General features: G+C 47.7%; 2 protein-coding genes across 9 annotated transcripts in view; one reads left to right on the forward strand and one right to left on the reverse strand.

The window, feature by feature from the left end:
* The window catches only part of CENPM (centromere protein M), a 461,530-nt gene that overhangs the window by 335,674 nt on the left and 113,722 nt on the right, over positions 1-12,134 (reverse strand). For 2 of the 7 annotated variants that reach the window (XM_085601082.1, XM_085601081.1), the window contains one exon: positions 8,191-8,277. The exons of the other annotated variants lie outside the window; for them this stretch is intronic. In XM_085601082.1, the coding sequence (XP_085457208.1) occupies positions 8,191-8,247 (57 nt within the window). In that variant the 5' untranslated portion in view covers positions 8,248-8,277. The remainder of the gene's footprint in view (positions 1-8,190; positions 8,278-12,134) is intronic. 7 annotated transcript variants of the gene reach the window in all.
* SEPTIN3 (septin 3) overlaps positions 2,481-12,134 on the forward strand; it is an 84,349-nt gene continuing 74,695 nt past the window's right edge. The window contains exon 1 of one of the 2 annotated variants that reach the window (XM_085601079.1): positions 2,481-2,611. Coding sequence is in view for 1 of the 2 variants with exons in the window: in XM_085601076.1 (XP_085457202.1) it covers positions 2,579-2,611 (33 nt within the window). In the remaining variant the exon portion in view is untranslated. The remainder of the gene's footprint in view (positions 2,612-12,134) is intronic. The other variant, XM_085601076.1, reaches the window with a different exon arrangement.

Consider the following 12,134-nt stretch of genomic DNA (forward strand, 5'->3'; position numbering starts at 1 on the left):
AGATCAAGAATTGGCGGCGGCTATAACTGGCGGGAACTGGTCATCTGTGGCCCATCGGCGACGAGTGCGGCTGCCTCGGAGGGGTTTCCAAGTCCTACATGGCATTGATGCCAAGCCTGCGGGGTGGGTTGCAGGCGTGAGACGGAACCAGCAACGTGAGCAGGAGCGAAGGAGAAGCTGACTGCAGAAGGAGCGGAACAGTGGTTCAGCCTCGCCGACGACCCGGGAAGTCTGCTGCTCACCAGGAAACCACACTTGCACCGGAAGAAGCGGGAGCGTTTAGTGCAAGCAAGTTCGGATGACGGGACAGTGCAATGCAGAGAAAAGGGTTGGCGCTGCATGCTTGGGGGGAAGAAAAGAAAGCATCAAAGAAAGAAAGAAAGATATTTTGGAGGGCGTGACCAGCGAGCTGAACCAAGCGCAGCTGTCGGCGACTTGGCGTGAGGCATTCAGTTTGATGAAAAAAGTGTTTACACAGTAATAAAACTCATCTGTATCTACTCTGGGGAGTTGAGTAACACAATTATAAAAGTAAATCATTGTTGCAAAGTGCCAAACATTACAGACAGTCAGAGCGCCCTCGCGGGAGGCATTCTATTGAACGGGAAGCGAATCACCATGAGTGCAAATATATTTATAAAGGGCAGAGGATAATAGAGGGGTAATATGGGGTTTGGGAAGCAAAAACTAAAGAAAGTGAGGGGGGAAAAATAAATATAAGAGAGATGGAGATGAGAAAATCGCAAGTGAAAATATACAGCAGAGACAGAAGAGAATGAGACGGCAAAAGTGAAAGCAGGGGTGCGCGCGACGGCAAACACGCGAGCGGCAAAAGTGAAAGTAATCAGGGTCCAGATGGCGCCTTGGGCGCTGAAAGCTGCCGGCTGTGTGCGTGCACGCGCACATGCTCGCAAGCGCTAGCCCACCAAAAGCATGGGGTAGCACTTTGAAAACCTCACTTACTAAGGGCCCGATTCACCAAACAAACTTAAGACAAAATCCTAAACTTAGTACCATTTTGGTATTCACAGAATGCACTTACTACTTCTAGTATTCACAGAATGAACTTACTACTTTTGCGATTCACAGAATAAACTTACTACTTTTGCTATTCACAGAATGGATTTACGACTACTAACTTGGAGCTTCCGGCCCAGAGGTGGAGATTTTGGCCATGGTTAAATCTCCGCCACTGGCCGGAATCCCCACCTCTGGTCCAGAAGCTCCGCCTCCGGCCCGGAAGCCCCACCTCCGGCCCGGAAGCCCCGCCTCCGGGCCGGAATTTCCGCCCCGAGTGCGGACGTAAAGTTAGTAGTCGTAAATCCATTCTGTGAATAGCAAAAGTAGTAAGTTTATTCTGTGAATCGCAAAAGTAGTAAGTTCATTCTGTGAATACCAGAAGTAGTAAGTGCATTCTGTGAATACCAAAATGGTACTAAGTTTAGGATTTTGTCTTAAGTTAATTCTGTGAATCGGGCCCAACATGTCTTGCAGAGCGCATGCGCTGGCTCAGGCGAGACCTAAAAAGAGTGAGTAAGGTCATGGACTGGGGGTCCACGGTAATTTACTAGGCAAAATCCCCCAGGTAGATGGTAGCACCTATTGGGTTGGCCATCGTGCAGTTTTTTTCATCATCAGGCAGGCAGTGCAGCTTAGGTCAGTCACCGCTGCCCACCCTTGGATTGCCCGTAAGGTAACCCACCACATTGGCATACTTTTGTATGTAATAAACCTGCAGCATATTGTTTTCCAGCAAACCTGCTTTTTTGTGATTATTTATGCAGTGCCTGTTATGTTCATCATGTCTGGGGGGGGCTGCCTACATCGGCACTATAAGACACAAGAGGGAAAAAACAGTTAGTGGGGTGTGTTCACTTATTCCTAGCTAAATGTAGGCATTTTTGGCCGGGGAAAGACAGAGAATATTAGATGATGTATAGTCATCATTCAAATATTTTTCACCTTTCGATGGCTGGTGTTTTGTTATTCCTGCTGAACTATAACTTGTCTCCCAGCGAAACTCACATACTTATGTGACTGTCATCCTGTAATGAGATGCTGTATCTTTCAGGAAATAAATACAGCGCTACTCAAAGCTGTGGCATCCTTGGAGATCCGTGGCGAAGGTGACATTTACCTCACCGGAGCCAGGGCGGGGTGCAGCCTCAGGGAGGTCCCAGTGGGATGCGGGCATCTGGGTGGGCCCCGGGACCCACGGGCAGGTCAGAATGTTCTCAATGTCGTGGAATCTTCTAGAAGGGCTAGATGGAATGCTGCGGACTTGTCAGAATATTCCGGGTGAGGGCGGCCGGGCTGGTATGCTGGGATCCCCACCCCTTGTGGGAGGGCAACAAGCGACCTCTTCATGCCAAGCTCGCTCGGACAGCTGGCATCTCGCCCGGAAATGTCCGGGGGGTGGGCAGTGATGAACAGGGAATTGGTGCCCTTTGCAAAGAAAGCAGTCCTGCCCCCTGACCCTCCTTCCTGCCCTGCCGTACTTCACTCACACCAGGGAGTGCCCCGGAGACCCGTCCAGAGTCCCGGACACGATGGGCAGGGAAAGAGGGGGCTGGGGACAATGATTGGACCCCGCCCATCTCTGCAGAGCCAGGTAAGACTAAGCCTCACCTCATTGAAGGGCTGGCTTTCAGGCGCTTGCGGCAACGCGGTCAGGGCACATGGCCGGTCTTCAGTGCTAACGTCACGTTCTGAAGAGACGCGCGCAGAGGGTCGCTCTGTCAATTATGGGTGAATTTAAGGGGGCGGGAATGACTTGTAATTTCTTGCCATGGATAGAAGAACAAGGCCGAGAGGGATACAATGAAGAGATGGGACGAAAAATATAATTATGAGACTATAGGACAAGGCGGAGTGAAATTGCATCAGGGGCGTAGATACCATTGGTGCAGCAGGTGTTATGGCACCGGGACCAAGAGCCCCGAGGGGTCCATTGAACCCTGAACAATTATGTATTTAACTATCCCAGCAACAGTTAAGACGCTGGAAGTAATTGAAGTAGGGAAACATGAGAAGACGCCTTGACACCGAGACAGGACAATCAACTGGAGAGAGGGTTAATATGATATCAGGAGACATGTCAAGAGGTCGGATGGGGTCAAATATAAAGGGAGGACAAGATACATGTGATTAAAGAGGGAGCTGCAGTGGGATGAAATCAGGAGCTGTGGTGGGATGAAATGAGTGCCCAGCAGCAGATGACCACACAGGCTCGACCTGGCTGAGTGCGGGGCTGCACTCAGTGGCACTACTCTGGGGAAGGGAAGAGCAGAGCAGCCTGGACTCAGTTGCGTCCCTTCAGCGGGTCTTTCTCCGGGACCTTCCTCTTGGAGGGATTCGTCAGAGGAGCTGTTCCTGGGGCTCTTCCTACGGTGCTCCTCCTGAGGGACTAATGACGCGCTTTGCCGGAGGAGACCCTCCGAGGCCCCCGAGAATTGACGCCCGAGCGCCTCCGCCTGAGGCGGCCTCTTCGTGAGGCGCCCCCTTGTGCGCTCTTCCTCTGAGGCTCTACACGAGGACCTCTTCTGACTGAGAGGCGCGACCTGCGCAGCGTCTCCTGAGGGGCTCCCTCACAAGCTCTTCTCGAGCTGCTTTTCCCAGAAACTCTTTCCTGGCGCCGTCCCTTTTCTACGTAATATCTCTGCCCTCCCTGTTCTTTTCAAGCGTGGGCTCTGTGGCGGGAGGGGTCCCCAGGACCTCAGTTTCAGAAAAATAATGCCCCCCCCCCCCGCCCTACAGAATGTGAAGAGGCGCCCGAGTCTCCCACATCTCGCATCTTTTTGTTAGCGGAGGGCTGAATGGGTGCCCCCTCAAGGGTTGCTGGGCACCTGAGTGGTCGCACCCCCCTGCCCCCCACCTTGCATCGCAGGGGCTGCAGGGCTCCTGCTTCAGAAGGCGTCTCCCTCATGTAGGTCCCCAGGTATGACTCCACCAGGCACGCAGCCACATTCCTAATTTCAGCCTCTATGCCTTCCCGGTCCTGGGAGATTCCATCCCTTTGAACTAGAAAGGGTTGATGTTTCTGACTGAGACAAACCTGGAAGAGTTCAAATGAATTTCGTGGAAATTTCGGGCCATATTGTATCCTTTCTATTGACGTTTTGGGTCTATTACCTCCATTTCAGGAATATTTGAGTAATGCCCTAATGTCATTCAAGGGACTTGACATCAGAATGTGAGACCAATGCAAGAATCTGACATCAGACTGTGACAGCACTAAGGCAAGCTGACATCAATCTGTGGCATTACTACAGTAGCCTTACATCAGTCTGTGACGTTGCAAAAATGTAATGTGACGCTGTGACATCACCTGAGGAATTTGACCTCAGACTGACCCCGTTCTAAGAACCTGGCATTACGCTGGGGCATTACTACAGCACTCTGAGGTCAAGCTGTGCATTCACACAGGGGCCCTGAGTTCAGACAGTGACTTCACTGCAAGAATCTGAGGTCAGACTATTAACATCGCTCCTTGAATCTGAGGCAGTACTGTGACTTCAATCTGTGAAGCTGCACCTGGACTGTGACATCACAGCGGAAACACGAGGACAAACTGTGATATCACTCTAGGGAGATGAGTTGGACTGTGGCATCTCCAAAGAAACCCAATAGATTGTACTGTGGCCTCATTGCAGGAACCCAAGACCATGGTATAATAAATAACACTCTAGGAAGGTGAGGTCAACCTGTGACATCATTACAGGAACTAGAGGCCAGACTGCAATAGCATTCCCAGAACCTGAGCGCATTATGAAATCAGGAGAGACATTTCAGGTCAGACTGTGATGTCAGATAACATAAATGAGGTCAGAATGTGACCTCAGAACATGACATCAGATACTAGCAAGGACCTGAGTTCAGAGTACGACAGCGTTCTGGGAATTGAGATAAGGCTTTGGCATCATTGCCGGAACCCAGGAGTTCAGGCTGTGATCTCACTGCAAGGTTCAGAGGTCAGACTATGATATCACTCCAGCACAATGAAGTTAGGCTTGACATTACACGAGGAAGTGGAGATCAGGCTGTGACCTTAGGCTAGAAACCTGGGATCAGAGTGTGACATCATTCCAATGACAACACTCTAGGAAGATGAGGTTAGACTGTGACATTACCACAAGAACCTGAGAGATTAGCCCGTGAAGTTACTGCACGGACCCGAGGTGATTATTTTTTTTATTTATGAACAGTTTAAAAGATCATCTAATGTCCATACAAGCATAATGATTGCAGATAATTTATAACACCAAATTATGAAATGTCCCAAAACTGGAAAAAAAAGTTATAATGCTATGTACTTTATAAAAAAAAAGCAATCTATCCTGCTTATGATACCATTGCATTGTTACAGTCAATGGGGTAACCCAGTAACCCTCAGAACCAGGGAATTATCGACAAGGACTACAAGTGGTTGTGTCAGGGAACACAAACAAATTCCTTTGATACATGTAAGGCAATGGCCGGCAAGATAGAAGTCTACAAAATGTTTTTAAGACTTTTTGGGAAATGTAATACAAAAGCGAGAGTTATTTCAATTCCCAACATTTATAACCCTGGGCAGAGTTTGCGGAGTTGCGCTATGCGAAACTCCGCGAAGTAAAAAAAAAAGAAAAATGCCGTTCGCTGTGATTTTCAGTGCCGGATGCTTGTCTGCACTGAGCGATCATTGTGAACAGCAGCATGCACAGCATAAGCGGGCGCTGCTTTCCTTTCTGCCGCTCGAATAGATTTTTACTCGGCAGCTTTCTCAACGCGAATGGGCAGTTCCTCAATGCAAGCGGTCGCGAGCATACGCGACCAATCGCTATGAGAAACCTGACTGCCCCGCGTTGATAAATCTCATCAGGAGGTTTATTTTCCAAGCTCGCGCTCACCAACTTGCTGTTGACGATCGCGAACGAGGAAAAATAGAGGTGGATTTTCCTCCCTCGCCAATGACATTGACGAACGGGAGCAAGGAAAAAAACTCTGCAAAGCTACGCGGAGTTTTAGGAACTCCGTGAGCTCCACGTAACGCAGAGTGCGGAAAACTCCGCAAACTCCGCGAGCGGAGCAGAGTTCACCACCCAGGCTTAAATATTTACTAATTCATTTACTGGCTATCAAATATAAACAGTTCAAATTTTCAAATGGAGACATGTAATTAAGGTGAAGTACGCGATATCAGTGACCGTGTGATATATTACATAAAATGTACAAGTAATATACAGAATGCAGGACTTCAAATGAAGGATATACCCCTAAACAATTTTTACAAATATGCTCAATGCTTTCTGTTTCATTTTTTCATAAGGCTGAGCGGGATGTGGGGCATGAGCGGGGATAACTGCCGACGTTTCCACCCTATGGTTTGCACAGATGAAATGTGTCACGACGGGTCTTTCTCGGGAAAAAGTACACTAGACAGCATAGATATAAAGATCGTTATATTCCGACCTCATGTGAGTAGAAGGGACATAGGCTTGTGTCCTGAAGAATCTATCAGGTGAAAGGGCCTCTGATGGTTTAAGTCATGGTAATGTCCTTGCAATATATGTTCTCCCTTTGATTCTATGTAAGCCAGAGAGTCAAGGCGATTAATCAGCCACTCTCTCTGTCGTACTTTAGTCTTTGACACAATAAATGTGTATCGGTGCGAAAACCGGGCCAGCATTCTGTATATTACTTGTACACTTTATGTAATATATCACATGAATGTAAATGAAATAGTAAATATTAAGCATTGAAATAACTCTCGCTTATGTGTTCCATTTTCCAAAAAGTCTTAAAAACATTAACTAGACTTCTACCTTGCCGGCCATTGCCTTACATGTATCAAAGGAATATGATACCATTGCAGACATACATAATAAAATAGTGGTTGCGTTTGCAAGTACTCCAATATAATTTTTACATATATATTTCTCTGCCTGGAAAATGTTAGGCAAACAGCAGCAATTGATATAACTTGGTGGGAATTTTGAAAAGACAACAAACATTTTTTTTATATGATATGGTGGTGGTTAAAGGTCTATATTGATACCACAGAACTTTTCTTAGTCTAGTGATCAATATTAAATGACTGATTATCGTATTGGACACTATATTTACGTACACTTCACAGCCCAACTTTGTCTCAGTTAATTTAATGTTTTGTGTGTGACCTTTTTCCCAGCCTAGCTAAAATCAGTTGTGAGGGAACGAAATTCGCTATACACCTTACAAGTCTTTGCCAGGATGCACTAACCTTCTGTGCAGAATACAGTGGAAGCGATGCTCTTTTCTGTCTCTCACCACCCCCACCAGTGACCACATACACAGAAATATGAGGGCCAGTGGTAGAAGCAGGGAAAGGGGACTGGGATAAGAGTCAAAACTGAGACACAGGAATCCACCACTCTGCCTTGTCACCTCTGTTGGTCAAGGAACTCTACAAGGCATAGAGATATCTTAAGTAACTTGTCGTTAAGGGTTCTAAGCTTAACTGTAATTGTGAAAGGATATGCCTTAGCATAGTGTTTATCTAACCAACTCTCCTTAATCACTGCACTTTATTGTGAAACCGGTAATTGTTGACAACTATTCATACAAAGAATAAGCAACTCAAATATAAATGTACATTAGAACTTTCCCTGTAGGCCTGATTTTGTGGACGGACACTCTATTACATACGTGAGAGATATCCTGTCCACCTTATTACCATATAATGCACTTGTAATAAGGCAGGCCGTTGTGATGGAGTAACCCATCCGCCAAACTCTAAATGAGTTCCTGTGTTTGAATAGCTACCTTAACCTCCGTCACTTCACACTGTCTTGTGGAAGACGAGTTATGGTCAGGGCCCGCTGGATTTATGCGATTCTGCGATCGAAGGTATTTTAGCACAGTTTTTGATTTGCTGCATTTGCCCCATAATCGATCATCTGCTGCATAATCTGCAGATTTAAACAAGAAATGGTGTCTAGCTTAAACGGATCAAAAGTTACTACAACCTGAAGACGTGTTCATGCGTAGTGGAAGGTCCTTCGCAAAGGCTAACTTGTCATATTTTAGTGGATTTTTCTGTATTTTTTTTTAAACTGGCACTAATGATAATGAGGTGAAACCTTTGCCGAGACAGTATTAGCATGTGTAAAAATTACAAAATAATGAAGTAATCCCAGCAAAAAATGTACTGTTTTATGCTGCGTGATTTACCTTGCTGTATAATTTAGTCAATCCCGCCACATACATTGGTGCAATTCCAGTGGCCATGGTTATAGTTTGTACTTGGCTTCTGTAGAACTGCAAAATAATCAAAATTCTGTTATTCCCCACTCTAAGCAATTAGTATATGTATACTAGAACCCCAATGTCTTGTACATGACATTCATACACTCATATTGTGAGGAAATGGGGTTTATTATATGGTGTGGTTGTCTGACCTCACAGTGTAATACACTTACCAACCCCGTTAGGACACTTAGGCTTCGTTTGTCAAACCTTTAGCTTAATTTTAGGTAGCTGTGGCTCTGAAGTGCAAGGCTTATACGAAGGACCAAGTGTAAAGCATTTAAAGAGCATCAAAACAATTGAAGAAATCGACAAGACACCAAGGAAACCCTAAACCAATTTATAAAAATAGACTATATTTTTATGTATTTTTAGACACCACAATGAAAAAGACCCACTGGAGGGTTCCAGATATATAGAATTTACAAGATATACTAAATCGGGTTGTTTCACTCAACCGCAAAAAAGCACTGGCAAATTAAAAAAAATTCACACTTAGAAACATTATCACCAAAAAGTTTGCACTAGTTGGAATGTGGTCACTTAGAATTACTTTAGGCGACCCAGTAGAGAGCCAGTCAGGGGGACCAACCAGGTCCTCAGAAACAGTTACCTCAGCAGGTGAAGCAGTCTTCTGTCAGTTCCAGGTGCTTTTAGTCTTTGCAGGCCATTCATATGGAAGTGGTCCTGATGCATGGGATGAAGGATGCTGAAGATGCTCAAAGGATGCTGTGGATGCAATGTGGTCAACGGAAGCTCAAAAAACGCCCTCAGAGCAAGATGCAGTTGGTAGCAAATAGGCTACTGGATGCCCTCTCACCTGATGACCACTTCCTTCAAAGTGTGACCTCTGGGCATCCCAGAATGAACCATTCTGCCCACTTCGAATATGGTAGGACCCTTCCCCCAGCGTAAGGAGATGCATAGCCCAACCTAGAGATGTGGCTACCAAAGGGGCTGCACACCGTTGGGAAACTGATTTGGCAAGTGGTTTCTCCTCTCCTTTCCCAAGTGCCAGCCTATCTGCCTGAGAAATGGAGCAGCCCCTCTCCCAAGTGTTGCCCATTTGCCCTTCAAAGGTGGCTTCTTTTTTGAAGCTCACCTTTTGGGCCAACTCCCGCATGGCTTCCTGCAGGAGGGAGGTGACACCACCTTCCAGAGAGGACCCCTAGTGCATCCTTTGGTGGGCGCTGCTAGCACATCTCCCTAGGAGGGCAGAAATCTGTCTTGGCGACTGGACTTCATGTGCAACCAGTATGAGCACAGGGGACTTAAGGCAACAAAGTGGCAACTTTGCTACAGTTGCATACTGCAACTTGTTATATTAATTTCCACCTGAGAATCAAGTTGGGCTTAATGTAACAAGTCGTTTGATACTTTGAATGAGCCACTTTGGTTGAACTGTTCCAGAGTTAGCACTGCTGAGTGGGTCAGCATGTAACTCTGCAATCTCCAATTGGGACACCAAGCTTTTCCACAGTAAAAACAACAGTTCTGCGTTTTCACTGTCAAAGGCCTGTAAAGTTACATGCTTTGCCCATTGCACCCAGCCATAAGTTTCAATAGAATTGCTATAGAGGTGACTTACACATATACCAGAAGGACGTCTGGCTTTGCTATTACTTTAAATGGCAAAGTCGAGCCAGCAGTTAAACTGCTCTACCAGCCTGCAGATGGAGGGCTGAGAGTCTTGTTTTAGTCATATCCCACCCATAGTGCTTAACCAGTGCTGCAATCCCTGTGGGAATCCTCTAATTTGTATGTCCTGGGTATCCAGGGTATCATTTACTAGGGGCTTGCAAGTAAGCTAGCTTAGCTAATTGGGTGCAAGCCAATTCAACATACTAGTTTATGGACAAGTGCACATGCACTGGTCTGGTTAGCAGGCCTCAGAGCCTTAAAAACAGCAGCATCAGTCCAAAAACGTGGGGATGTCCATACAGAAAGACATTTCCTTACATGCTCCCCCTGGTGATAAGCAACTAACCCTTATCCTGGTGGTTCTCATCATCTAAGTGGAAGAGCCTGGAAAGGCCATCTGTATTCGGATGGTCAGTCGCAGGTCTGTGTTCCACGGTGAAGTCTATAACCTGTAGGAAAATGGACCATATCATAACTTGGGGTTCTCTCCTCTCATCTGCATCAACCATCTAAGTGGCCCATGGTCAGTTTGAACTCTGACGTGAGTCCCAAACAGGTAGGGTCTCAGCTTCTTCATGGACCAAACCATAGCAAAGGCTTTCCTCTCAATGGCACTCCAGGGCTGCGCCCTGGGGATGTTCATAGGTATCTGTCTAAATAATGAATTCCTTACTAAAGTCAGGTGTCTCAGGACAGGTGCTGAGCATAGAGCTTCGTTTATGGTGTCAAAAGCCTTCTAACAGGGCATGGCCTTACTGGGAATAGAGTGAGACGCGAAACGTCTCAGGTCCTGGTTCCTGTGGGCCTTTGAAGCATTTATTGGCTCCACTTGCAGGGCCCGTTACCATCCTGTGACATTCTGGCAGGCACAGAGTTGGGCCATTCTATGGGGGCTAGGGAACAATTTGCCTCATGTGCAGTCACGCTCCAGGAAAGAGGAGCCATCTTGACTAGGTGTCGCAGAGCTGCACTGAGTCAGTCCGCCCGGCGGATCCTTGCGGGGGAACCTTCCACCCAGCATTTGAGACCCCTGGGGCGATCACGGCGGCCCGTATGGGTGATAGGTGATGCAGCTAGCCTTCACTCAGAGCTTCACTTGGGGACAGCTGCAGCTCCTAGCTGAGCCGTGGGGCCTGGAATAGACCCGGGCCAACTAATTCCTGCGTGGCTCGGGGAGCCCCTTCCAGCATCTACAATCAGCCAGTTGTGCGACATTGGGGCCCCGGCCGGAACCTGTGCAGCGCTGCCATCGGAATGAAAGTGGAGGCCTGGAGCATTGTAGGAGCTGCGGGGCCTAGCATGCCCTATTGCACTTTTTCACAGGCCCTTGCGTTGGGTCTAACTGCTGCATGATCTGCATCCGTGACTGCCCTCATTGTCAGCTTCTTGATATCCTGATGGGGCGGGCTCCCGACTGTCCCTCTCCTTACAGGGACACCATCTGGTCCCAGTGGGCCCCTGCCAACTGGGCAGGCCAAGTGCTGCCATGGCTGAAACAGGAACTGCAAGACGGCGAACACGGTGAGGCCTGGAGGTGAAAACGTGACTCTGCCCTAATACGGTCCTGGGGGTGCATGATGGCATTCAGACCTAAAAGACTTGCATGTTTGACCCCCCTCTATTTCCCTGCACATGTGCTGGTTCTATTTCCTGCTGCCAGTGTGGGAGGAGTGTGGCGTGGGTGGCGGGGGATCTGCCTTTTGATTCCCCAGGCAGATTATGAATTTCTCAGTCTTCCGGTCTGTGGTGTATTGTGGACGGGGTTGGGACGTTTAGCAGTGACACGCACCAGAGCAGATTGGTGTGGTACTGGGCTGTCACCTAGCTGGGGCCTTCTGAACTGACCCGGGTGTGGGGGGGGATCTGCCTTTGTCCTCGCCCCAACGGGATGGGAGTCGACCGCTCACTGTCAAGGTTCTCCTCTTCACTAACAGGTGAGTGTGTGCCTTCCTCACCTGCTACATGCTGCCTGAGGCCTCTTTGCTACACACTACCCTCCTGTGATGGCCTAAATCCCATGTGGCCCTAGGAGTGGCCATGAGACTCTTAGGGGCTCCCTGCCCGCAGAGACTTCATCACCCCTGCTATCCAACCCTCATACATTTGCCCTAGTTTGCTTTTGAGGATTCTCTGGAAGGAGTGTGAATTCTGACCTACACCGACCATGACAAAACCTGTGGAGTGTGACTGTGGTGTGGGGACTTGCTGGCCTGTACCCCATATTGGCT

Source organism: Triturus cristatus, chromosome 4_2 (genome assembly GCF_964204655.1).
Source record: "Triturus cristatus chromosome 4_2, aTriCri1.1, whole genome shotgun sequence".
Taxonomy (NCBI): domain Eukaryota; kingdom Metazoa; phylum Chordata; class Amphibia; order Caudata; family Salamandridae; genus Triturus; species Triturus cristatus.